The sequence below is a fragment of the Dermacentor silvarum genome, chromosome 6 (assembly GCF_013339745.2).
Source record: "Dermacentor silvarum isolate Dsil-2018 chromosome 6, BIME_Dsil_1.4, whole genome shotgun sequence".
In the NCBI taxonomy this organism is placed as follows: Eukaryota; Metazoa; Arthropoda; class Arachnida; order Ixodida; family Ixodidae; genus Dermacentor; species Dermacentor silvarum.
In genome coordinates, this window is record NC_051159.1 from 187,914,473 (window position 1) to 187,938,252 (window position 23,780).

The 23,780-nt window shown below is 48.1% G+C and overlaps 1 protein-coding gene across 5 annotated transcripts in view; it reads left to right on the forward strand.

Moving 5' to 3' along the window:
• The window catches only part of LOC119456546 (TBC1 domain family member 5-like), a 103,698-nt gene that overhangs the window by 45,132 nt on the left and 34,786 nt on the right, over positions 1-23,780 (forward strand). For all 5 annotated transcript variants that reach the window (XM_049669962.1, XM_049669965.1, XM_037718378.2 and 2 more), the window contains 3 exons: positions 9,411-9,477; positions 19,693-19,859; positions 19,946-20,088. In XM_049669962.1, coding sequence (XP_049525919.1) covers positions 9,411-9,477; positions 19,693-19,859; positions 19,946-20,088 — 377 coding nt within the window. The remainder of the gene's footprint in view (positions 1-9,410; positions 9,478-19,692; positions 19,860-19,945; positions 20,089-23,780) is intronic.

A 23,780-nucleotide genomic window follows, 5' to 3' on the forward strand; every position in this document is an offset into this window, starting at 1 on the left:
GTAATTGTCATCAACATCCGTCGTTGCCATTGGTACAGCTCTGTCTATCCTGTCGGGTCTCACACGTGCTTTTGGGACAAAGGAACGACAACAGTAGTGTAAACAGTCAAAAGGGCTTTTATTGCGCCTTTCATACACTAATACACGCTAGCCGAATTACTATGCATAGAACATTCACATGGCCGCGCGACAAATCAAGGCAGTCCGACTCACCACGACAGGATAGTGAGTGAATATGTTCGCCCCATGCTATGACACCATCGCCTAGTCGTTCATGTGTACGATCACGCGAATGGTGGTGAGTTCGAACGATCCATGTTCGTCCATACCGGTGTCCTGCTCCAAGCCTCGCGAGACGGCCTCGCAAAGCGTGGATCAGCGCACGCGTGGAACTGCCCGCATCGCTCACCGATCCCAACCCTTAGAGGAAGCGCCTTCAACCTTTTTCCCCAAGTCACTTTGCCATTCGGTGGCGTTAGCATCGCGACACTCATGCCATCTCTTGCAATGCGTTGCAACCACTACGACCGCCGCCTAGCCACACGGAGAAGCCAGACTACAGGAGACGCGAGCTATGCGGGGAAAACAACATCAGGGGACGCGTGAGAGTCGCGCATCCCCACAATCCCAAGAGTTTCTGTCAACTTAAGATGATCAGAATTGTCAACAGATACTTGAGGCTCATTACCTGTAACTGTGATATTGGAACAGGATAGGAAACTAGCAAGTTAACCTTATTAACTAACAAAGACATGCATGGTTACTACAGTTGGATCTCGATATAACAAGCACCAATGCATATTATTAATTATCGGTTAGAAAAATACTAGTAAATACAAAATTTGGTTGGCCTATGTTTTATTTCTATGGAGTTTTCTCCTTTTACAGTGTAGACCGCGTATAATGTAAGTCGCCGGAGTCTCGAATATCCGCACTGTAAGTGGTACCGCATTATAATAAAAACAAAGATTTTATTGCGATAACAACTATATGGACACTCCAGGCACATTTCTGCCATCGCCGTGAGGTTCCGTATAAAGTCCGAGGGCGATAAATTCGTCGCCGCGCGCTGTATGCTGTATGTGCGAGTGAAAGTGTGTGAGGGTAAGCCGGCAATCGTGGCTCAATCTTGCGCATACAATGTAAGAAAGTGGGCAGGAAGCCTTGCTCGCGCCGTCTTCCGAGCAAGGCTCCGGGGGGAGGGTAGAGAAGAGGGGGTGGGCGCGCACTGTACTCCATGTGGCCGCACGTGCCCATCGGGGCTGCCGTATCTTGAAAGCCATCTGCGATGGGGGCACAGTCCGCCATGCGCTCTGTTTTTGCGGCTTAGTTTGCATTGATGCGAGACGCAGCATGAAGGTCAATTCGCTCGCTGCTGCTGCCGCGCTTCCTCACTGTAGCGTCTTGACAGCGAGTTTCCGCAGTCACCAAGTGAAATGTGATCATGTTTGCTTGTGCACGCGTGACACCATGCTTCTTAAAGGGACACCAAAGAGAAACGGGAAGTTCAGCTGGAATAAAAGACACACCTTCAGGAATGCATGCAGTTTTTGTTGGGTGCAAAAATATGAGTTATTAGCGGAGAAATTCGTTAACAAAGACCAAATATCTCTTCCTCAATTTCTCTCACCTCAGATTCGGCGCTGAAGCAGTGTCGTCACTGATTTCATTGCTCTCAGCGAATCAGAGGGCACCATGATACGTCACTGCTTGCGTAAACGGTTGAGGCACTGGCTGCATCATAGGCTGCATGGTCACTGCGTTTGCGTTCGCTGCGACTTTTGCTTAGATGTTCTGTGGCCGCGATGAATACCGTTGCTGACGCTGAACCTTGCAACTGTAGTGGGGATGAAGCAACAAATGCAGCAGTGGGACTCTGTCTTGGCTGGAGGTGCGAGCGTTGATCGCGAGCTGCTGACGCCGGCTGAGACTGTCTTTGTGCCCGTCGTGCAATTCTTCCGCCTGCCGTCCGACGTTAATAAACCCCCTTCCAAAGTGGTGGAGGTGCTGGGTCTGCAAACCTGGAACTCCGAAGTCGGACGCTACCACATGTCCCGAAAATGCCTGACGAAATCACCCAACAAGCCACTGCCCAATCTCCGCAGGTCGTCGTAACCGGTGCGCTGCGCCAGCTTGACCCTTCCTTCTTTAGTGGAACAGATGACCATGATGAGGAAGATTGGCTGGCCACATTCAAAAAGGCGAGCGGCCACAATAAGTAGGACGACCCATCAAAACTGCAGAATGTGTCGTTCTATCTAAAAGACGTCGCAAGCCTGTGGTACCACAACCATGAGTCCGACTTCACTACATGGAGTGCGTTCAAGAAACGCTTCGCAGATGCGTTGGACCGCCCCACCGTGTGCAAGCTCCGCGCCGAACAGCGCGCACTCTCCACGGACGTGCACAGCAGCAAGCGAAAATTTCACCAGTTACATAGAAGACGTCATCGACTGGTGCAAGCGCCTGGATCCGTCTATGCCCGAGCAAGAGAAGATCAAACACATCTTGAAAGGCATTGACGACGATTCCTTTCAAATGCTGCTGGCAAAGGATCCGTGCACGGTGGCTGAGCTTACGACCTTGTGCCAGAGCTTTGACGAGCTCCATAAGCAATGCGTCTTAGTGCGGCGGTCAACAACAACAACAGACGATTCCCTCGCCGCCTTAACCATCGGAGGTCACCACGAGAGGCTACTGTTTCAAATCAAAGAGTATGTGCATGAGGAAGTGGCACGGCAGATCTCGTGTTTGTCGTATTTGCCGACCCCAGAAGTGCCTACGCACAATCTCACGGCGTCTCTCAGACAAGTCATTCAGGAGCAGGTCTCCGAGGTGCTGCCGTCCGCCTCTCAGCCGACACCTGTTGCCGCACCACTCACTTATGCGGCTACCGCTGCAATGCCTCCGCGTCGACTGCCAGCGTTGGCTCCTGAACCTCTCTGACAGACACTGGCGCCTTTCCCTGGTGCACAGAAGCACATCGTCAACCCATGGCGCACTGCTGACAATCGACGATAAGCTACGCTTGCGGAATTCCCGGTCACGTAACACGCTTCTGTCGTAGGCGCTTCGCGGCTGCCTCGGGTGCCCCAAGGTACCGTAACTATTTATTCCGTACCCCAGTACTACACTCCACAAGACGCGCCACCTGAGGTATATGCACGAGACCCCCAGCCTGACTCCGACTTTCAATTCTTTGCTTCCCGTTGCTCACCCTCGCCACGCCGCCATTCTTTATCACCTATGCGTCGTCGACCCACCGCTGAGACGGAAAACTGACTGCCGCAGCTCCGGAGGCACGAGCTGCGTCGTCGTCGGCTTGTGTAAGTCCTCGCTTGTCCCCTGCCAACGTTGTCGAAGTTTTTGTTGAAGGTATACGAACTCTTGCGCTCGTCGATACCGGTGCAACTATATCCGTCATTAGTCAGAAACTTTGCCGCTCACTTCGTAAAGTGACAACACCACCTACAGCATTTTCCCTCAGTACTGCAAGCGCACAGTGAATCCATTCGATTGCAGCATGCACGGCTAAGGTGGTCATTGGCGACGTACTGTACAGCATTGAGTTTATTGTGTTAACTTCGTGTTCTCCTGATGTAATCCATGGGTGGGATTTCTTGTCGCGTCTTCACGCCGTTATAGACTGCTCTCACACTCAGGTTGAACTGTCTGTATTTGGCAATGTACCTTCTGACCATATGCCCGTGTCTGGTGTTGACAAGCTTGTCGTGGCTGCTGACACTGACCTGCCCCCTCTCAGTGCCATCATTGTTCCTGTTTACTGTGCTGCCCTTACTGAAACTACAGTTCTGTTCACGCCATCTGACGTATTCAGTTGCCGCCACCATGTGTTGCTACCATTTGCCGTCCTAGCACTTCACCAGGATGCCTCCGGAATACTTATTTCCAACGCTACCTCATGCCCTATCACGTCGTGCCATAATGAGACGCTTGGACACGTTCAGTCAGTCGACGATGATGTTATCGTGCCTGTTGATTCCTACGAGCCCAATCCGAAGCCCGAGCTGAACGCGCTGACACCTCACCTTGCGTTCGATGACGTGTCCTCGGACATATTTTTCCCTTTCATCGACAGTAACCTCACTCCGGATCAACGTGCACAGCTTATTACCCTTCTCAACGAGTTTAGAAGTTCTTTTGACTTCCCTTAAGCATCATTAGGTTGAACGAACACCATTGTTCACAGAATTGACACTGTAACCAACATCCCTTTGCGCCAGCGCCCTTACCGCGTATCACCAGCGGAGTGTCGTATAATTACGGAGCAAGTTAACGACATGCTTCAGCGTGGAGTCATCAAGCCTTCCTGCCACGGCGGCCGCATTTCGATGGGGGCGAAATGCGAAAACACCCGCGTACTTAAATTTAGGTGCACGTTGAAGAACCCCAGGTGGTCCAAATTTCCGGAGTCCCCCACTATGGCGTGCCTCATAATCAGATCGTGGTTTTGGCACGTAAAACCTCATAATTTTTTTCAAGCCTTCCTGTAGTTCTTGGTCATCCCCCGTTGTGCTGGTCAAGAAGAAAGATGGTTCCATTAGGTTTTGTGTTGACTACCGGCGTCTCAACAAAATTACTAGAAAAGATGTTTACCATCTTCCTCGCATAGACAACACCCTCGATTGTCTACAAGGCGCCGAATTCTTCTCTTCGCTCGACTTGCGTTCGGGTTATTGGCAAGTCCCGATGGCCGAGTGTTACCATCCAAAGACCGTGTTCGTCACACCAGATGGCCTGTACTAATTCACAGTCATGCCATTTGGACTTTGCAATGCGCCTGCAACATTCGAGCGAATGATGGACAGCATTTTATGCGGTCTAAAATGGCAGATCTGTCTCTACTATCTCGATGACGTCGTCGTGTTCGCCCCCGATTTCGCTACACATCTCACCCGTCTGCACACGATTCTCCAATGCCTTACCAACGCAAGCCTTCAACTCAACCTGAAGAAGTGTAACTTCGGGGCTCGCCAGCTCACCATACAGGGCCATGTAGTCTCAAAACACGGTATTCTTCCTGATCCTTACAAACTTCGCGCCGTTGCAGAGTTTCCTAAGCCAACTACTGTAAAAGAACTGCGCAGCTTTGTGGGCTTATGCTCGTATTTTCGTTGCTTTGTCCAGAACTTTGTCTCCATCATGGCACCGCTTACGAAGCTACTTGCTCACCCTGGTGACCTATCAAATTGGACTCAAGCCTGTGACAACGCCTTCACTACGTAACGGCATCTGCTTACCTCCCCACCCATTCTGCGCCATTACGACCCGACTGCACCAACCGAAGTACACACTGACACCAGCAGTGTCGGTCTTGGTGCAGTACTTGCGCAACGCAAACCAGGCTTTTCCGAGTATGTTGTAGCTTATGCTAGCCGTGCCCTCACCAAGGCGAAATCCAACAACTCAGTAACCGAAAAAGAGTGTCTGGTGATTGTCTGGGCAATAAGCAAGTTTCGTCCATACTTATACGGCCACACTTTCGACGTGGTGACTTACCATCACGCTCTGTGTTGGTTGGCTTCCCTGAAGAATCCTTCTGGCCTGCAAGAATTTGACATTCGCGTGGTTTACTGATTGGGGCGAAAGCACTCTGACGCTGATGCGCTCTCCCGATCTCCCATGAAATCGGCTGAAGAGCCGCATTCAACTGGTGCCTTTCCCTTGGCTGCTCTGACCGCCACAGAATGCCATCTGAACAGCGAAAAGACCCCTGGATCGCCTCTCTCCTGAATGTTCTTTCCACACCGCCAACTTCTGCGTACCCACGTACACTTCGCCGCCAAGCCACGCATTTCGCGATACGGGACGAACTATTATATTGTCGCAACTATCGACCGGATGGCCGTGAATGGCTGCTTGTCATCCCTAGCCACATGCGGTCCGATGTCTGTGCATACTTTCATGCTAACCCCCAACATGCTCACGCTGGTGCACTGAAAATGTATGAGCGGCTCTGCCAACTTTATTACTGGCGTGGACTGTACACCTATGTCCGAAAATACATTCGGTCTTGCCAATTGTGTCAACGACAGAAACCATTTCCTCATTTGCCGGGACTCCTATAGCCTTTACCGTGTCCTGCACGACCCTTCGACCGTGTCAGAATCGATCTTTATGGCCCACTTCCGTGCTCTGTCGCTGGTAACAGATGGGTCATCGTCGCAATGGACCACCTAACGAGGTATGCGGAAAAAGCCGCGCTTCCTTCGGCTGGTGCTCGTGATGTTGCAAACTTCATCTTACATCATTTCGTCTTCTGCCATGGTGTACCACGCGAGCTACTGAGCGACAGAGGGCGTGTGTTTTTATCCGATGTCCTTCAGGAGCTCCTTCATTCATGCCGTATAGTTCACCGCACATCTACAGCCTACCACCCACAGACCAACGGACTAACAGAGCACTTCAACCGAACGCTGGGAGACATGCTGTCCATGTATATTGCTTCTGACCACTCTAACTGGGATGTCATTCTTTCGTTCGTCACTTACGCGTATAATACCGTGACACAGTCGACCACCGGCTTTTCCCCGTTCTTTCTTTTATATGGCCACAAACCATGCACCCCACTCGACTCGACACCATTTTGCCGTATCGTCCGGACATCTCCGAGTTCAGCCCAGTTTCTGAAATGGCTCAATATGCTGAACAGTGTCGTCAGCTGGCCTGTTCATTTACTTCGGACAACCAAGCCCTCCAGAAAGATCGCCATGACCGCAATCTGACTGAACAAGATTTCACCGTCCGCTCCCTCGTATGGCTCCGCATACCGTTTCATTCCCCTGCCTGACTCCTAAGTTTACCAAGGCCCTTATCGCGTCATCGAGTGCCTATCTTCCGTCACCTCTGTTATTGAGCTGGTCAACCCAACCTTCGACAAGCGTCGTCTTGGCCGCCAGGTGGTCCACGTGAGCCGCCTAAAGCCATATCATGACCCCCTTATTCTCACGTCGCCTTGAGTCGCCAGGATGGCTTCCCTTCGCCGCCGGGGTGCTGTAGTGGGGATGAAGCAACGGACGCAGCAGTGGGTCTCTGTCTTGGCTGGAGGTGCGAGCGCAGATCGCGAGCTGCTGACGCCGGCTGAGACTGTCTTTGTGCCCGTCGTGCAATCCTTCCGCCCGTCCGACGTTAATAAACCCCCTTCCACAACGAAGAGCTCGCCAGAGAAGCATGACTGTATTTCAGCGACTTCAGTGAAACAGAGCGTGAAATAATCCTCCGTGTTCGCACGGTAGGTGTTTACGCGTGCGATGGCGGTGAGCCGCCGGCCGCACCCACGGAAAGCGAGGCCTCATTTTCGGCGATTGAAGGCGAGGCATCCGGTCCGCCAGGCGACGATGTTCCCGACAGAACAAGCGCAGAAAGTTGCGTGCGTACTTGGTATGGTTTTTTCAGTGGCTTTTTTTTAATGACATTAAGCAATCACCGAGCCGCCAGTTTGCTGCTGCAGGAGCACCAGTAGGAGATTTGATGAAGGTGACATTGAGGGAACAGCTGCTCGAGAAAGGACTGGCCTCTGGGGCACGTCAAGAGACTTTCCGAGGGCAGGATTATATACATAATCCGAGGGCGAGAAATGCAGAGAGCACGCCATCGGTTTCTCTGGCTCTTTTGCCGTTTTATCATCGGCAGAGCACTGAGCTATTGCGAACGCCGGGGCTCATCGCGTGACAACCCATGAAAGGACATACTCAGGTCAACACTCCCGCTGCCCCTGAACGAGCACCTTACACCGTTTATACAGCCCTCAACACTACACACACGAGGCATTTTCTGTCTGTTTCCCACGAAGTCAACGTTTTTCGAGCCATGCAACATGCAACCAAACACTGCAACACTGTAGAGCAGAACAGGCGCGTGCAATGATGCATGGAGCAAAAGTGAAACCATCACAACCGCATTTAGTGCCATGCCATTGTTTTCTTATTATTTCTTTAATTTTGCGCTAAACTTGTATTTCTTGCTTGAAACGTTTTAAAATGTTGGCAAATGCTGTTTATGCTCAGTTTAAGGTGCATTTCATTTTGTGTTTTATTAACAGCGATAAATCGCGACCGGGCTGCTGTTTGTGATCTCCAACGTTACGAACGTGTAGTGCGGGAAATTCAAAGGGGCGTCAGCACTTATCATTCAGTTTTTCGCTATTTTCTCACTTATTAAACCTCTGTTTGCAGTAAGAATGTGAACAAGAATAGGCGCGAGGCACGCATGATCGAAAGCAGTAGGTGCCCACCACGGCAGCTTCCGTGCAGTACTCAAGCGCCCGTGTCACGCTGGGCACGCACTCAGTTTCCTTTTCCTGTACCAACAAAACGCCTCGCGGATCGTCACACTTTACGTTGACCGCTATCGCCGCCAACCCTATTGCTATAAGCATCTATGCGTCTATGTGTGTGGCATTTTGCCGGAACCGTACTGGATGCTTTTAATGGGCGGTAACCCAGATGATGCGCCGCCGTTCCCTGTTGCAGGCGGCATGAAGCAAGTGTCATATTTTGCTCTGGCAGCATCATATCCCGGCAAGTTTCTTGTTGCCGTCCTGAAACACTACGCAATAGGACAGTGTGTCTCGGGTTGCTCAAGCCCCACCAGCTCCACGCACGTGTCAGCGTCTGGTGTCGCAGCAATGATTCTCGTGAAGTGGGCATGTCAACATTTCCCGCCAAAATGCCCCACCCGAAGGAACTGCTGACTGAGGCCGAATTCGAGCAGCGCAAATGTAAGCTTGCGAAAGCTGCGAAATTGATGTCTCAAGCCGTCACTTCGGCCTCACCAGCTCAGCACATGCTGGCATCTTGGGCAGCAACAATTCACAATTCTTCACATTGCATAGATGTCAGCTACAGTAGAGTCTGCCAAATTTTTAGTGACTTTGGATTGTACGTTTTCCCTGTTAGTAAATATTTTCTTGCATTTTCTTCCAAAACATATGAACAAGGTTTTACTGTATATCCACACCCTTTCTTGCAAAGAGTCAACGAGAAGTAAATATACTTGCTTCAGCTTTATCTCTGAGGACAGTCCCTCTGATGAAGCAGCTTAAATGCAAGCAGTGCATTGCCATTCTTTTATATGAAATGGAATGCATCTCTCCTCTGCAAAAGTGTTTGTGAAAATTGTATTTCTGCGTGCCACCATCAGGAAGTGTTCTTATGTTGTGGAAGTTTTCTTTTTGTTCAACATTTAGGCCATGCAAAGCAATTCTCTGCAGATCACCAAGACTGTGTCAGGGGAAGTTGAGTTCACGTTTAGTGTCTGTGGATAAGAAATGTCACAAAGGTTGTGTGGTTGGTACATCACTGAAATATTGGGGGAATTTACTAGCATTGATACTTTTGGTTGATAGGGAAAGCAAGTAACATCTGCTGTCTGACTGTGTTTCTTTTCAGCTTTTTGTTTAACCAAGTGATGGATGCTGTCGAATCTTGGTACTCGTGGAATGAGAATTATGTAAAGGTAAGAAACAAGGGGCTACCTCAAAGGCTTACGAAGTTTCTTGGCACAAATGCATGGTTTTATTATAGCCTGCTAAAGTGGCTGTGGCATTTTGCTGCTAAGCATGAGGTTGTGGGTTTGACTCATGGTTACATTTTAATTGTGGTGGAACACAAAGGTGGGCATTGTGTTGTGAATTAAAGAACCCCAGTAGGTGCGCTTGGAGCTCCCTGGCTATGTATGGCATTGTGATGACAGGTTCCTTGATTATGAATTGTTAAAGTGAGGCAGAGCCTCATTTCAGAATGGATGTAGCCATTTCTTCCCCAAAAAAAGCTTAATATTCATTACAACAACAAAAAAAAAAGCAAGAGAATACCAAACAGCACATAGAAAGCGCAGAATAGATCATGCGAGAAGTTGAAATCGATCTCGAACTAGAAAAAATCAGGGTAGCTTGCACTAGTGGCGCAAGGCTAAAGACACAGCGGAGCTGATCAGTTCCTAGTTGGTCCTGGCTATAAGAAGTGATGCTAAGTTATACGAAATGTATAAGCATTTCCTCGTGGTCCGTGGCATCGGGGAATGCCTCGCGAAGCACTTGCAGTCCAAGCACATGTAGGGGAAGTGGGGCGAAAGCTATGACCAGTGTACGAGTGTCGCGCAGCAGACGACACGCCGCGATGACGTCGCGACGCATGCGCAGTAGCGCACAGCTGGTGGGAGCTCGGCCGAGCCGCTGCCAGAGGTGCCTGCTGCAGTCACGGACACTGCGAGCGTTTGGCGCTAATGTGGGGAAACGCGTTGCCTCGTTGGTGCTGCAACAATTTGTTTCTCTCTCTCTTGCTCTCATTTTCTCTTTCTCTCTCCCAAGCATAGTGCGCGACGTGCGCACTCTCTCTCGCTTTCATTTTCTCTTTCTCTCTCCCGAGCATAGCGCACGAGGTGGTTGCTATGCAATGCAGTGGCAGGCGGCACACATTACGGCCGGCTTAAAGAGATACGGACATAAAAGTTGGCAGGTGGTTTTTTGCTTCGGAACAAAAGTTGAACTGTTGAAAATGACGAATAAACAAGCTGCTTTGAAAAAAAATAATGAGAAACATCTTTTTTTTTTGCGATTTTCTGTTGCACCTTGCCTCCAAGCGGCCGCTGGCAGAAGCTGAAATTTGACGTCATAACACCCACCCGCGCGCGCGCGGCCAAGGTTGGCCACAGCCGTCGCAGTGTTTCCGGGGATGTCGGTCCCTTGCAGCATTTGTTTAACCCCTTTCGACGATCTTCGGACGTGGTCCGTCTGAAACATTATCCCCATCGGCGCTACACGCAGGTGGTGCGTCTTACATGCGCCTTACATGCGCCTTCCCGCGGTCGTCGCTCAGTATTGACGCGTTCGTCGCAACGGAAGGAAATTCTCAGACATTGCTGTTTAACAACATTGTCGGTTTGTGACACGCCGTCGCACACATTTCCCAGAGACGAGAAGGTGCGTAAACTTTGGATACCTGCCTGTCATCCATCACGACCAGCCTGGAGATCTCTAAAAAATGACTTCATTTGCGCGGACCACTTCGTCGATGATGATTATGTGACCTGCCCGGCTGTGCTTTTTTAAAAGCCTCGGCATGCCGCTCAAAAGGCAACGTCTAAAGCCTGACGCTGTGCCATCGGTCTTCTCACGAAAACGTAAGGCAGAAATGATCAGCGGCGCGTTTGAGAAGAGGAAGCGAAAAGATGTCGGTACTGTTTTCGTTCACTTGCAGCCTTCTTGAGCAGTGTGAGGGCGAGGCTGGGGCGAGATGCCCGAGGCTGGGCACGAAGGCAGTAATGTCTTTAAAAATGTTGGCAAGGCATAGTGAAACAATACAAGGCTAGCGAGCGCAAGCGCGACTCACGAAATAGACGCACACACAGAGCTCTGCTTCTCCACAGGCTAAAAGCAGAAAAAACTGGGTCGTCTTGCGAAGTGGACGTGAGAGTCTTGGATGTACTGATACCTCACAGCAGTTGCTCACGTCGACAGAATAAACTACTATTCAATCATCCACGCAGTGATGAAGTACCCCTTAGCTGCCTCGCCTGCGTGCGCTCTTGAAAAAGCAAGTTTACAGAGGAAATGACAAATAATTCTTGCACAAGTGTCTGGTGCAGAGCGAGATCTTTGCCCTACGGTTCGCAAAAACCTGACCGGCACGTCCACGGCCGCCTGCTCTTCTTCGTCGCTTGACGTGGAAGGCTCGATCGTAACGGTAAGCGGTAATATTTCTTGCCAAGTTGGAATGGTCCTCGTCTTCAGACGTGTACTCATCGCTGGTAGAGGCACCAGAACTCGAATCCATGCTCGCGATGGCGGCGTCGGCGCGCTTCAACAGACCGCGGCCGCCGGCTGGCTATCCGATGAGGGTGTCGTGACATCACGCCTTCGAACTCCCGCGGGTCGGGCGGCGAGGTGCGCGCTCACAAAGACGCAAAAAATAAAGCCATCGGCTCAAAAATGAGCCAAGTGACTGCTTTTTGGTGTAATCACACATTGAGAATTCATTTTCAGCATTTTCGTAATATTTTCAGATTTTGTGTCCTTTTCCCTTTAAACAGCTCTGCTGTTAAAGAAACTCGGTCATCAGAAGTCTTAGTTACTCGAGTGGCGGTGAGTTGACAGCTATGGCACCTACGTTGACGGCGATAGCGGCATGGCTGGCAGTGGAAGATGATGGGCGTGAAGGCATGGTAGAGCCAGCCCCAGACATCGGAGCCCAAGGCCGTCGGAATCCAAGTTCGTCCAAGTGCGACTGGTATAGCTGAATGGCACCCACGCTGATCCCTTTGATCGTGGTTCTGCCCAGGTGCCTCTCATCAGCGTCACTCAAGGCCTCTGGTCGCCCCAGGCAACCTCTGCTCTCCGCACTGTGGCTAGGGACCAAGACCAGGGGCAGAAACCTCAACTGCAGCAGGTGCAGCAGGAATAGCCGAGCCCTATATTTGGCAGATCTCTCCAGGGACAGACGGATTCATCCTGGTTCTGTCAAGGCTCTCGGGCTCGAGTCTGGAGCCCAACGACACTGACCTCGTCACCAGTGATCTTCGAGCCCCCGTCTCCGAAAGATCTCTCTGCGTTCGAGTCACTCCTCTTCTCTCTGCTGGTTCCTTGTACACCTGGTTTTGTGCCACCGCCCACCAGCATCTTCTTTGTCGGCCACTCGAGAGTGTTCGGAGCTGCTGCTATTCCGCATTGTTTCGTCGCCGCATTTTTCAACAGTCCCAATTTTACGCCCCCACCATGGCGCCCTCCACTCACTCATTACAGGCATTTCTCCTAACTTTTGTGTTACTTTAGGGTGTTAAAATTCCATATTTTTTTAACCCTCTGAGGGTCAATTTTCTTTACCAAATTCGACCCCCCAGGGTCGATATTTTTCTTGCAGATTTAAGATCTTTTAAGTGATCTATTTCGAAAATTTTTTTTTTAGAGTGACCATTAAGTGAAAAAAAATTTTTCACAGGTCAACATGCATTATTTTTATATGAATACAGATGGGCTTGCATAAATACTTATAATAAGATTTAAGGATAGATACACTGGAATAGATAGATATATTCCGATTCGGAACTTGTTACAACATCTTGTAACGAGATTGTCAACATAGAAATTCTCAGCAAGTTGCATTGCAATTGATTTCAATGCAGAATCAACATGCTTGAAATGATACTGGAGCGTCGCTGTTGAGAGGAATGGACTTGCTGTAGTTTCAAATGGCACTTGTGTCATCCTATACTCCACTATTATTGGCACAGGTTTATTTGGCATCAGCGTGCTGTCAAACCATAAGAACCACAAGGTGTCGCAATCAAGCTCTTGAATGCCAATTTGAAGAAACACCTTTTGTACATCAGCAATAATTCCAGTCTTGTGTAGTCTGAAAGCAGTAATTCCAATCTTGTGTAGTCTGAAATTCACAAGCATTTTAACTGTGTCGTTGTTGATCTTGGGTGCTTTTTCTAATAATTCATTCACAGATGCTGCTCCACGTGTGTGGAGTTTTGGCACAGGTTTATTTGGCATCAGCGTGCTGTCAAACCATAAGAACCACAAGGTGTCGCAATCAAGCTCTTGAATGCCAATTTGAAGAAACACCTTTTGTACATCAGCAATAATTCCAGTCTTGTGTAGTCTGAAATTCACAAGCATTTTAACTGTGTCATTGTTGATCTTGGGTGCTTTTTCTAATAATTCATTCACAGATGCTGCTCCACGTGTGTGAGACGAAGCATCGAAGACCACCCTCAGTCGTGTCGTCGAAGTTGATTCTCCGATAACGGCATGGTGTGGCATGTAATAACATTTCTCTGCCACGTCTTGTCCATTAATTTTGCCAGCGGGATCATCCAGTTCATACTGTCTGACTGCTTTGTCGTACTGCTGAAGGAGCTCCTCAGTAACTGCCAAATCTCCGCAATAAACCTTGACGGTGTCTAACCACAACACTTCGGTTGTCTGCTAGATTTGTGTTTGCGGGCTTCCACAGAAGCGCTACTTCATACCTCCCTTTCCTGAATGCTATTTTCTTTGTGAATTATTGGACTACTTCATTTCCATGCTCGTCGTTGGAAGAAGGGTTAGAAAATGCCTATGCTGTCTAGGTACAAGAAGTGCTGTAGGGCTTGAGACATGTCAGCCTCTGTGCAACTTGTGCGAAGAACTCAAGCGTACATGTGGGCTTTAAAAATACAGCCGTCGCATGGTACAGGTCCTTGAAATGTCCTGCCAAGCTTAGTGTTCATCGCCACTAGTCCTGTAACTTTGTCGTGCGACCAAACATCGTTTAGCACGAGCTTCCACATTTCGTTGGCTCCAATGAGCAAGCTTATGCAGACTTCTGTCTTTAGGCCAGGAAGCGATACAAAGTCAGCAGTAAGCTTCTTTTCAGTGGCCAGTTTCTGCACAAATGTCTGTGACTGGTGAGGTTCAATCAAGTGATCACAAATAAAGGGAACCTCCAAAGCTTTGGTTTCGTGCTTGGAGCTATCAAACCAGTTCATCAAAGTAACCTTAACCAAGTTGAGCTGCTCTCTGGCGCATTGCTCGAACCACCAAATGCTTTCACTTCAACATCTACTTTCAGTGTTGGCAGACGTAGTTTTCTGGGTATATCGTCTCTGTTAAACGTCCTCTGGCTCCCGTTGTCCAGGACCTTTCTTATGTAGCACGAACTGCAGTCACTGAGAGCCCATACTCGGAACGTCTGCAGTAATACATCATTTTCAAGCAAATCACCTGTAGATGCCTGTGCATCAGCATGCACGCTTGGGGTTTGGCGTTTGCTCGGTTTCTTTATGCTGGCATAGTTGGGGTCACAAACAGCTGTTGCAGGCTTGCCTTTACAGTCAGTGCAACGAATGTTGTGTCGGCAATCTTTCGAGCGGTGGCCTGATATTGTGTACTTGAAACACCTACCTTATTTGGCCAGATGGCGCTTCTCATGCAGGCTTAGTGTAGAAGTCCATGTTTCCGTAGCGTGTGTGGGTGAAAGCCAGAAAAAACGAAATGTGGGCAGCTTGCACTAGTGGTGCAAGGCTGGAGTAAACAGCAGAACTGGTGAGCGACCTAACTTCTTCCAGGTTTTACTAGGCTTGGCTAAGTTGTGCTAGGAAATGCTAAGTGCTGCTAGGCACGATATTCTGAATCGGCTCGCTGCCAACGGGCAGATTCTCGCTTGGTCGCGCGACGCTTTTCAGGATGAGCAGCGGCTTCTTCAGGTGTCCTGATCTTCTTTGGTCGTCCCATGTCAACCTACAAGTACTTGCCACAGAGTCAACGAGAGTTCTGCCACCGTTGCGGCGGCTCCAAGCTTTATCTCCCCGGTGACGTTACGGCCAAGCTGCGTCTCCACACTTGCTGAGTCGTGGCTGGTTGAAACCTGCTGAGTCGCCGCCAGAGGCACTTGCTGTAGTCACGGACACCGCACACGTTTTGGCGTGAACGCTGGGAAACGGGGAAACGCGGACGGCGTCGGCAGCAGCTTCGTGCGTTGCCTTGTTGGTGCTGCTACAATTTCTTTCTCTCTCTTTCTCTCACTGCCATTTTCTCTTTCTCTCTCCTGAGCATAGTGCGTGCCATGTGCATGCTCTCCTTCCCTCTCCTTAACATCCAATGTCAAAGCAACATGTGCACAGCACGGAGAGTATGCAAAGCACACGCCGCTCTGCGACGTGGTTGCTAGGCAATGCGCGGTGACGTCATCACCAGCAGCTGTTTTTGTTTGTGACACACGGACTGATAGTCCGCTTAAACAGCTCCGCTGTTAAAAGTAGTACCTTTGTCTAGCTAGATTCATTGTGCAAAACGGAGGCGGCTGGCATTGCACTGGGCCTCTTGGCATGCCTTCCATCTTGCGTGTCACGAACACGGGACTCCTGTCGCCTGCTTTTCTCACAAGCTTTGACCTCCAGTCATAGATAAACCAATAGCTGTCGTAGCTCCGTCTCTTATGACTGGGTCTACTGGGGCTTTTGTAGTGAGCTCTGTCGCTTGTAGTGTTCCACCATGATGTCATTGGGGATCACTTTGTTAGAATCTCGACGAGCATAGCAGCGTATGAAAGCTCCGATCGTCCAAGAGCCTTGGGACCTCTCACGTTCATGTGTACGGTATCCAGGAGATTCCTCATAGGAGTCACGTAAGTAGAAAACCTGACCGGCCTTGAGCATTCCAAGATTCTCCAAGTACTTCTGCTACGATAATCCTCATGGTGTCAAAACAGTTTATTAGAATTCGATGGCATCTGCATGCGATGCGTTTGCCACTTGAATTCCCTCGATCGCTTTGGCCGTTGGTCCAGCCAAAAGGCTTTTCAAGTAGTGGAAGCAGTCGATGTTCGTTAAATTGGCATTTTCGTGGACGGCATGCTTGAGCATGTCCCAGAAAGGCTGCCACTGTTCCGTTAAAGTGAACCAAGTCGAGCTTCAGAAGTCTAGAAGCACCGACAAGGTCTTGAGGTATCACCGAGGGCACAATGTCCTGAGGTCGTCGCTGAAGCTGAGGTGTCGTTGGGCGTCAGCAGGCCTCGGTCCACAGTCGGTTGAGACTGAAGCTGTTCTATGTAGTAACAGAGAAGGGACGACGTTGCTGCCACGTTGTCTTCATAATCCGCAACCAAGATGTCTTTGGATGCTTGCTCGTTCGTGAGGTATCCCTCCATTTGTTCATTGAGCACCTGTAGTCCGTCATAGTTCTTCAGTCTGTCATGCAACACTCAAAGCACCGGAGCGCTGAACAGACTCAATTCTATGAGTTGGCTTGTCTCGTTTTGGAGTCGCATGTGCAAAGCTCGTTAGAGTCGCTCACTTACCGTTGATCCACTCCATTTTCATTGCTTGCGAAGTCTTTTCGTAGTTGGGTCATTTGAATCACAGAGTCCCAGGTCTCAGGTCTTGGCACCAGAAAATGTGAAACAAAGGAGTCTTCGCACTAGAAGGGCAGCGAAAGGGGAGTTTATTGACCACAGAACAGTAGCAACATATCCATACTGGCCGTTAAAATCAGTCAAGAAACGCATGAACACGAATGCACTGCTTGCACTGAACGCGCTAGTCCCCGTCATCGTCCTATTCCTCTAATGTTTAACAGGCAGTAGTCCGCATCAAAGAAATCACTGCTCGAGTCACTTGCACAAAAACAACCGGCAGACACGTCCATAGTGTAATGGAACTGTGTATGCGAGCACGCACAAGTAAACTTAGTGGTTGTGTGCCCGTCAAAAAAAACCAAGCAAGTCAGAAACTTGCAGCAATCCTTTGTCTCATCGCCAACAAGAAGCAATCAGTGTTCGCGAGTCTGAGAAAAGCTTTGACATTACATTCAGTGCTGCCATGCAACCTTTTGTGCCAACTTCACTTCCCTCCAGTTACAGTCATTCCTGCTGGTGTGATTCTCCTACTTACAATACAGATTTATTTCCAGGAATACAAGAGTTCTGGTGGTTACCATAGGCTAAAACCTGTTAGAAAAACAGCTTGACTGGGCCGATGGTCCGTTACAGGGCATACATATTGTTTGCATCAAAAAATAGTAGCATGTTAGACATTCAAAATAAACGAATTACTTACATAATGCACAAAAACAAGAACGAAAGTAATATAGAGACTAAGAAAAGACATATTTGATACATCAGAAGAAATAAATATATTTGTGTAAGGATTACAAAAAGGCAGTGGCGCACCGACGAGGCGGGATTCGGGGGTTGTAACCCCCCCATGAGGCTGACTTAACCCCCCCTTTTGTTTAACCTCTTCTTTCCTTACGCATTTGAGTACTGCAACTAAGATGTAAGACGCGCAATCGTCTGCACACTCGCAAAAAGCGAATTTTTTTTGACAATTTCCCGTGAAGAAATGGAAATTAGTGCTGTTTAATGGTATTGGCAAACTGTCAACCCCCCCCTGGCAGAGATCCTGGGTGCGCTACTGCAAAAAGGTAACACAATAGGCTATGATAAACGATAAACAATCGGTGATCACATGTTTACAAAATGCATTTGAAGTTCCTTACCCGCCGTGGTTGCTTAGTGGCTATGGTTCTTTTTTTTTTTTTTTTTTCTTTCTGGGGTTTTACATACCAAAACCAGTTCTGAATATGAGGCACGCCGTAGTGGAGGGCCCCGGATTAATTTTGAGCACCTGGGGTTCTTTAACGAGCACTACAACGCAAGCACACGGGCGTTTGTGCATTTCGCCTCTATCGAAATGCGGCCTGCCGGGGCCGGGATTCGATCCCGCGACCTCGTGCTCAGCAGCGCAACGCCTTAGCTGACTGAGCCACCCCGGCGGGTGTTATAGGTGTTGGGCTGCTAAGCACGAGGTTGCGGGATCGAATCCCGGCCACGGTGGCCGCATTTTGATAGGGGCGAAATGCGAAAACACCAGTTTACTTAGATTTAGGTACATGTTAAAGAACCCCGGGTGGTCCAAATTATTCCGGAGCCCCCCACTATGGCGTGCCTCATAATCAGGTCGTGGTTTTGGCATGTAAAACCCCATAATTAAATTTTTTTTTTCATTTGAAGTTCCTTGGATAAGAAAATATATATACCTTGATATTTATTTAAAATGTATGGTAGATTATGTTGTAATGACTGTAGGCTATATTTATTACAAAACCAAGGAACATACCACGTATCGCTATTTCTTATATTGGCAGAAATTAATTTTGGTGTCAAAGATGCAGTAGACACTAGGAAATTGTTGAAGGCACTATTTGAGAAGTAAAAAGAATTTAGAAAGCAAAAAGTGTAGAAATATATCATTTTAATAATTTTATGCTTTAAATAATTTTATGCTTTATGGGTTTTCTGCAGACGCATTGTCTGCAGAAAACCCATGTTGTCAATGTGCCGAATCCTCTTCTTTTGCAAAGAAGGGATTTTCATAATATTCGTCTTTCCTGTAGTTGCCTAAGCTAAGCTACAGTAATTTAAGTAGGAAGAAAATAAGGCATAATAAATGTTAAGTTTTGCTTTGGGTGGAAGACACTGGCATCGAGACAAAACACCTGTGATAGCTGCAGACAGTTTTTTGCAGATATGTATTTTGAATATGTTTATCGCATGTAAGGTGCGAAGAAAAAGTAACGCCTAATATTTTATGTTCATCACCAATTTGCAGTTCTTTACCACCACACTTAAGTTTGACTACTAGTAAGAGCTTTATTTTTTGCATGAAATAGCATTACTTTAGTTTCTTGTTATTTATTTTAGGCAATTAATGATTAACCATTTAGGTAGCTTAGTGAGTAGATCGTTACATTCTTCCATAATTTCTGTGAATTCAGACCAGAAATAAGAACAGTAGCGTCATTGGTTTATATGATAAGTTTTACAGTTGTATCGTTATTAGTAATGTCGTTGACGTAGAGGTTAAAAGCATAGGACCTAATACGCTCTCTTGTGGCCCGCCATTTAGTAAAGGAAGAAAACATGACGTCTCATGTTTTATGCAAACTGATCGTTTCTGATCTGTAAGGTATAAGACTCGAATAATGTTAATGAAGTAACTCTAACGCCATTCTGTGATAATTTCCATGGCAAAATTTTACGATATATACAATTAAACGCCTTGCTGAAATCAACTTGATTGTCTTTTCCTTGATGCTTAAAGCCTTGACCCTTTTTCACAGATGTGCACCTTCTGTGCTCCTTTCCTTGTCAATCCAGCATCAGCATTTGACTCTTTTCTTTCTACCAGATTGACCAGTTCAGCTTCATGCCATTCACCAAGACCAGCACGCTTGGTTTGCACAATGGCCTGGGTGTGAAGCTCTGCAGGATCAACCAGTCCATGCTCAAGGCACATGACTTTGCCATCTACACACACCTGGAAAACATGGAGATCCCACTCCATGTGTTTGGAATGTGCGTTAATTTCTGAGGTTTGGAATTTATGCAGGTTAAATTTTGGTGTGATTCGCTTTGACTTTCTTTTTGTGGTCGCATTGCAGACGTTGGCTTCGACTGCTTTTCGGACGTGAATTCATCCTGCCTGAACTGCTCATACTGTGGGATGCCATTTTCGCTGACAGCTTGGCCTTTAACCTGGTTGATTACATATTTGTGGCCATGCTCATTTGCATTAGAAAGCCATGTGAGTTTCCTCAGCATCCTTGTTTAATCTCTCCCAGAAGATAAAAATGTATAAAAATTGAATTCTAGAACAGATGAGTGAATTTGTGTTATACTGTAGTGAAAAAGCTCTGTGAACATTGCCAAGTTTTTAAACAGGCCATTTCATGGCCATGACATGACAGTCTCAGTTTATCATTGCAACTGAGAGTAGAGGGGCCAATTAATAGGGTTATGCATGCTAAAAAAAAAAAAAAGGAAACAACAATTAGGCTCTCCGCACTCATTTTAAACAGAAATTTCGATTTAGAATCTTTTCCTCTAAACCACTCCCACCAACAGCAGCTGCCGTTTTTCAACTGCCAAATGCTTGTGTTCTGGCATAATTCACCTCTAATTGTTTGCATCTGGTTCGTGTAAGCGAACGTTCCACAACAAAGAGAATGCTTGATATTGTACAACACATGCTATAACTTATCAAGTGAAATTGCATGCCAGCTGATGCTGGCATGTGTATTTAGCACAGATAAACATCTTTGCTTCAGTTATAAGTTCACGGGCATCCAGCTATACCTTCACACCTCAAAGGACTTTTCTGGAAAGGTGCTTTGCACCAGCCTTACCACATGTTGCACTATTTCATGCACAGTTCCTGCCCAGAATGCCAGCAATGATTAGCCAGAAGTCATTTGTGTGCTAAATATTGTTCGTACCAGGCTTTAGCATGGGATCTATCAGAAGATGTTAAAGGAGAGCAGAGCGGAGAAACTCTTCAACAACGTTTATCACACCCTCTCTGAGAGGATTATTGCAGTACAGCTACATGAGGAAGAAGAAAGATTAGTCAACACAGAGTGCTAGTCGAGATTTTAGTGGTCTGTCTCAGTTATTCTTTCTTCCCCATGTACCGGCACTACAATCCCCCTTTTAGAAATGGCCTTACCAACAGGCCCAAATTATAACCACCCCCAGTGTATTTCAGCACATATTAGCCACATGCATCGGAACCACTTCACCTAACCGATGATTGATTTTCTTGTGACACAACAGCAAACACAAGAGCCGTGTGGGAACAGTAAAAAAATTAGCAGCCAATCCACGAAGTGAATGCTGATGATGGAGAGAAGCTCCTTGGACGATTACGGCTGCTGCTCGAGCTTTCGCTTCGAGGTCCTGCTGCCGTTTCCAGGCGTGCTGCTGCTTCTCGTGCTCGTAGCTCAGGGTTAGCTTCACGGTGTTGCCGTTGGGCTGCCGCGTCTCGTTCTCAAAGTGTAGGATCAGAGTCATGACGTTTGCTGCGCTTACGTTCGCGCTCCTCCATACAGCAGTGCTAAGTGTAGCGACATGTAGGGGCATCAGAGCAGCAGTGCATTCTGTAGGGGCATCAGGGTCGAAGTGGGCGAGAGTGGGTGGTGAGGTGAGAAGAGTGACGAGACGAGAGAAGGCGGTGGCTTCTGAAGTACCCCACGAAAATTGTACGCCTTTCTTCAGAAGATTAGTGAGGGGTCTAGCAATTGCCGCGAAATCCTGAACAAAACGACAAAAGTACGAGCATAGCCCAACAAACCTGCGAATGTCTGCGGCTGTCTTCGGAACCGGAAAGTCTCGGATGGCGCGAGTTTTGTCGGGATCAGGCTGCACTCCGGAAGCGTTGACGAGATGGCCCAGAACAGTAATTTGGCGGCGGCCAAAACGACATTTGGACGAGTTGAGTTGCAGCTTCGCCTTTCGAAATACATCAAGTATAGCTGTTAGACGCTCAAGGTGAGAGTCGAACGTTGGCGAGAAGACGATGACGTCGTCGAGGTAACAGAGACACGTGGACCATTTAAAACCTTGGAGCAAGGAGTCCATCATACGCTCAAAGGTGGCTGGGGCATTGCATAACCCAAACGGCATTACTATAAATTGGTATAGGCCATCAGGTGTTACGAACGCGGTTTTTTCTCTGTCCATGTCGTTGACAGCAATCTGCCAGTATCCAGAGCGAAGATCAATAGAAGAGAAATAGCTGGAACCGTGAAGGCAGTCAAGGGCGTCGTCGATTCGTGGGAGCGGGTAGACGTCCTTCTTAGTAATTTTGTTCAAATGGCGGTAGTCTACACAGAAGCGCCACGTGCCGTCCTTCTTCTTAACCAACACCACAGGTGATGCCCAGGGACTCGAAGAAGGCTCAATGATGTCTTTATCTAGCATTTTGGTCACTTCATTTTGAATTACTCGGCGTTCCGACGCAGAAACGCGATATGGTCGTCGGTGAATAGGCGTAGCATCGCCAGTAGGAATCTGATGCTTGACCGTGAGCGTCTGGCCTAAAGGGCAATCGTCGAAGTCGAAAATATCTCTGTAGGCCGATAACACTTTGGAAAGGTCTTCAGCCTGAGTACAGGACAGGTCCGCCGCAACCATTTTCTTTATGTTGGGATCGGCGCCCGAGGCTGGCGCGAGGGGCACGCCAAGCTCGGAAGAACCATCGGTCGATAAAGCTGCCACTTGATCGTCGCCGAGGCAGTCAACGTTGGCAAGGCAAATACCTTGCGGGAGAATTTGTTTTGCCAATCCAAAGTTGAAGATAGGCATGCGAGTGCAGTTATTAGTAATAGTAAGAATACTGTGAGGCACGGTGACGTCATACTGTAGTGGAATGTCGGGCAGAGGAGTGACGAGGTACTCGCCATCAGGAACAGGTGGGGTTCAACAGTTCAATATAGTTCAATATTGACTTTGGTGGAAGGCGAATAAAGCCTTTGGGGCGTAAGCGGCACTGGGGTTCATCAGGAGGTTCTGCTAGAATCGGCAACTCAAGGCGAAGGGTACTGGCAGAGCAGTCAATAAGAGCAGAATGTGCAGAAAGAAAATCAAGTACGAGAATTAGGTCGTGGGGGCAATGAGCAAGCACGGTGAAGAGGACAGGAGTGTGGCAGCCGGCGATGCGGACACGTGCCGTACACATGCCGACGATAGGGACAGTACCGCCATCCGCGACACGGACGACGCGTGCCGACGCTGGGTGAGGAGCTTTCTGAGTCGTCGTCGGAAGGCAGCATTCATAATGGAAATATGGGCCCCTGTATCGATCAGTGCAGTGACAGGATAGCCGTCGACGTAACAATATGTTCGTGTTGCACTGGCGGATCTAGAAAGAGAGTGAGGGGTATTCGGTCGGGCCCTATCCCTTCGCTAGAGATAATACCCTTTCACTGGCTCTCCTCCACTTTTACCCAGCACCTCCACCAGAATGTTACGTGTGGAAGAACGCAGACGAAAGAGGCTGTTTACAGGCTATTTACACTGAAGCCAGACAGCCAGGCCCACAATCGCTCGCACCGAGAGCACAGACACACTTCATCGTCTTTCGCGCAGCGGCTCGTCTCTTCAACATCTTTCGATGCTATCGTAATAATATAGTTCTAGCACTCATCAAAACACGAAAACTGTGCTAACAAAATCGTAAATATGCATTTTGATCATTATGCATTATTACAAATCCTGCAATGGATAAATGAAAAATAGTGAGTTCAGTAAGCACTAGGTAAAGCACACCAGTGAAACTCACAATGTCATACCAATGTTACTTTTTATTTATACAACTCAAAGCTTTATTACAAAAATGATCAGCCCCTCGCCAGGCACATGTATGAAAATATTCATTACAAGTTTTAGCTGTATACAAACAGGTTAAACGTGGATCTAAAAAAAAAAATCTTGAAAATT